Raw genomic sequence first — 1687 nt, 5'->3', positions numbered from 1 at the left:
CGGAGCCGGGATCAGCCTGGGGAAAGAGGCACCCGCTTGGCACCCTGCTGACGCGGCCCTTCCTCTGGGCCACCTCCGACCTTCCTGGCGGCAGTGACAGAGTGCTTGCTCCACGCGGGAGTCAGCTGCCTGCAGGTCTCGCCTCTGCCTCTTTCAGCCCTGGGTTCTTTCCCAGCCCTTCCTCTTCAGCTGCGTCTGCCGGCTCTCCCCATAACGGTGTGGGCACGTGTAACCGACTCCCCATAACAGTGTGGGCACGTGTAACCGACCTGCCGCAGACGCCAGCCAGCGGAAGTGAGTGGGCCCATCTCCGCTCCGGCACCAGGAGCCCTGCCTCTGCTCCCCATGAGTGCTCTGGGCCACACGACCTTGGGACTCTCCCTGCCTGTCCACCCGAGTGCCCCGGGCCTCAGCGACAGCTAAGCGCGCCTCCTCCCAGCGTGTGGGTGATGAGAAGGGCAGGTTCGGTGTGCAGGCCGGCGGAGGGCCTCACCATGACCTCTCGTTCTGTTTCCATTTCCTCCGTTGATCCAGTCCAGCCTGTGGGGCTCCCCACACCCCAACTCCATGACCATGGGCTTGCTGTCCCTCCGAGCACACCTGCGATGTGGGCTCAGCCCTGGTCACACGGCCACGAGCCTTTCCTTAAATGGTGCGTCGCAGCCCCTGTGCCCACAGGGCTGCCTGCTGGGAGCCAGGTACACCAGAGCCACCCAGAGCCACCCTGCCTCACCGGCTCGGATCTGACCCTGTGAGAGGAGGGGCCCTGTTCTCAGTGACTGCACGCTGGCCCCTGTGACCACTGTGTCCTCGTCCAGGGGCTCACAACTCTGCTTCTGACTCCAGAGACAAACCCTGGGCCACCAGGTGAGCTGCCCACTCCAGCCTTTGGGCAGAGAAGGAGGGCGGGTCTGCCACTGCTGGCCCCACTGCCCGGCCCTCTGGGGCGCTCAGAGCGCACGGCCTGTCCTGCAGTCTGTCAGGGAGACCTCGGCCCTGCAGAGGGCCTTGGGCCAGTCCTCTCGCCCTCCTGGCTTTTTGCCATGCAGAGTTGTCAGGGGAAGACGGGGCTCTGTGTCACCCCCCTGGTCACCCCAAATGGCCAGCCTGGCCCTCTGTGCCCTTCTGCTTACAAAGAGAGCCTGGCCTGAGGTCCTTGGTTCTGGGCCACCGCTGGGCCCTCAGGCAGTCACACGGGCTCCCTGAGAGGCCCCCTTCCTCATGCACGTGCACTCCCGCGTCAGGCCTCCAGAGACCTGACTCTCAGGCTCTGAGTAGGAGGGAACGTCAGCTCCTGCACCCCCTTATTTGACAGCTAGCACACCAAGCCCAGACAGGGGAAGGGACCTGCCCGAGGTCTTAGGGCAAGTCCGCCACAGCTTTGTCTGAAGACAGGGACGTTGAACAAGCCCTGTCACCCTCCCATCTTGTGAATGGCCTACTGGCCCCTACTTGGGGAGAGAGAAGCATAACGGCAGCTCCTGGGGTTACCTGTCTCCCCTTGGGCCTCACAGCCCCAGCTCCAGCCCAGTCTTGGCTCCCTCATGCTGCCCTAGGCCAGGGACCAGCTCAGAACGCCACACGAAGACCGCAGACTGTCAAAGCCGGGATAGAAAGCCCTCGGGTCAGAAGCGGCCTTTTGGCCACGTGGGCAGCCTCGTCACCCCAGGCTTCCCTGGACCCTGAC

General features: G+C 64.5%; 1 protein-coding gene across 1 annotated transcript in view; it reads left to right on the top strand.

Moving 5' to 3' along the window:
- Positions 1-423, top strand: part of LMX1B (LIM homeobox transcription factor 1 beta) — a 91406-nt gene extending 90983 nt beyond the window's left edge. Inside the window, exon 9 of the mRNA XM_027773995.1 lies at positions 326-423. Coding sequence (XP_027629796.1) covers positions 326-423 — 98 coding nt within the window. The remainder of the gene's footprint in view (positions 1-325) is intronic.
- Positions 424-1687: the final 1264 nt, after the last annotated feature.

The sequence above is a fragment of the Tupaia chinensis genome, unplaced genomic scaffold (genome assembly GCF_000334495.1).
Source record: "Tupaia chinensis unplaced genomic scaffold, TupChi_1.0 Scaffold000394_1, whole genome shotgun sequence".
Classification (NCBI taxonomy): Eukaryota; Metazoa; Chordata; class Mammalia; order Scandentia; family Tupaiidae; genus Tupaia; species Tupaia belangeri.
The sequence above is the reverse complement of the archived record's forward strand: the minus strand, read 5'-3'. Positions and strand labels throughout refer to the sequence as shown.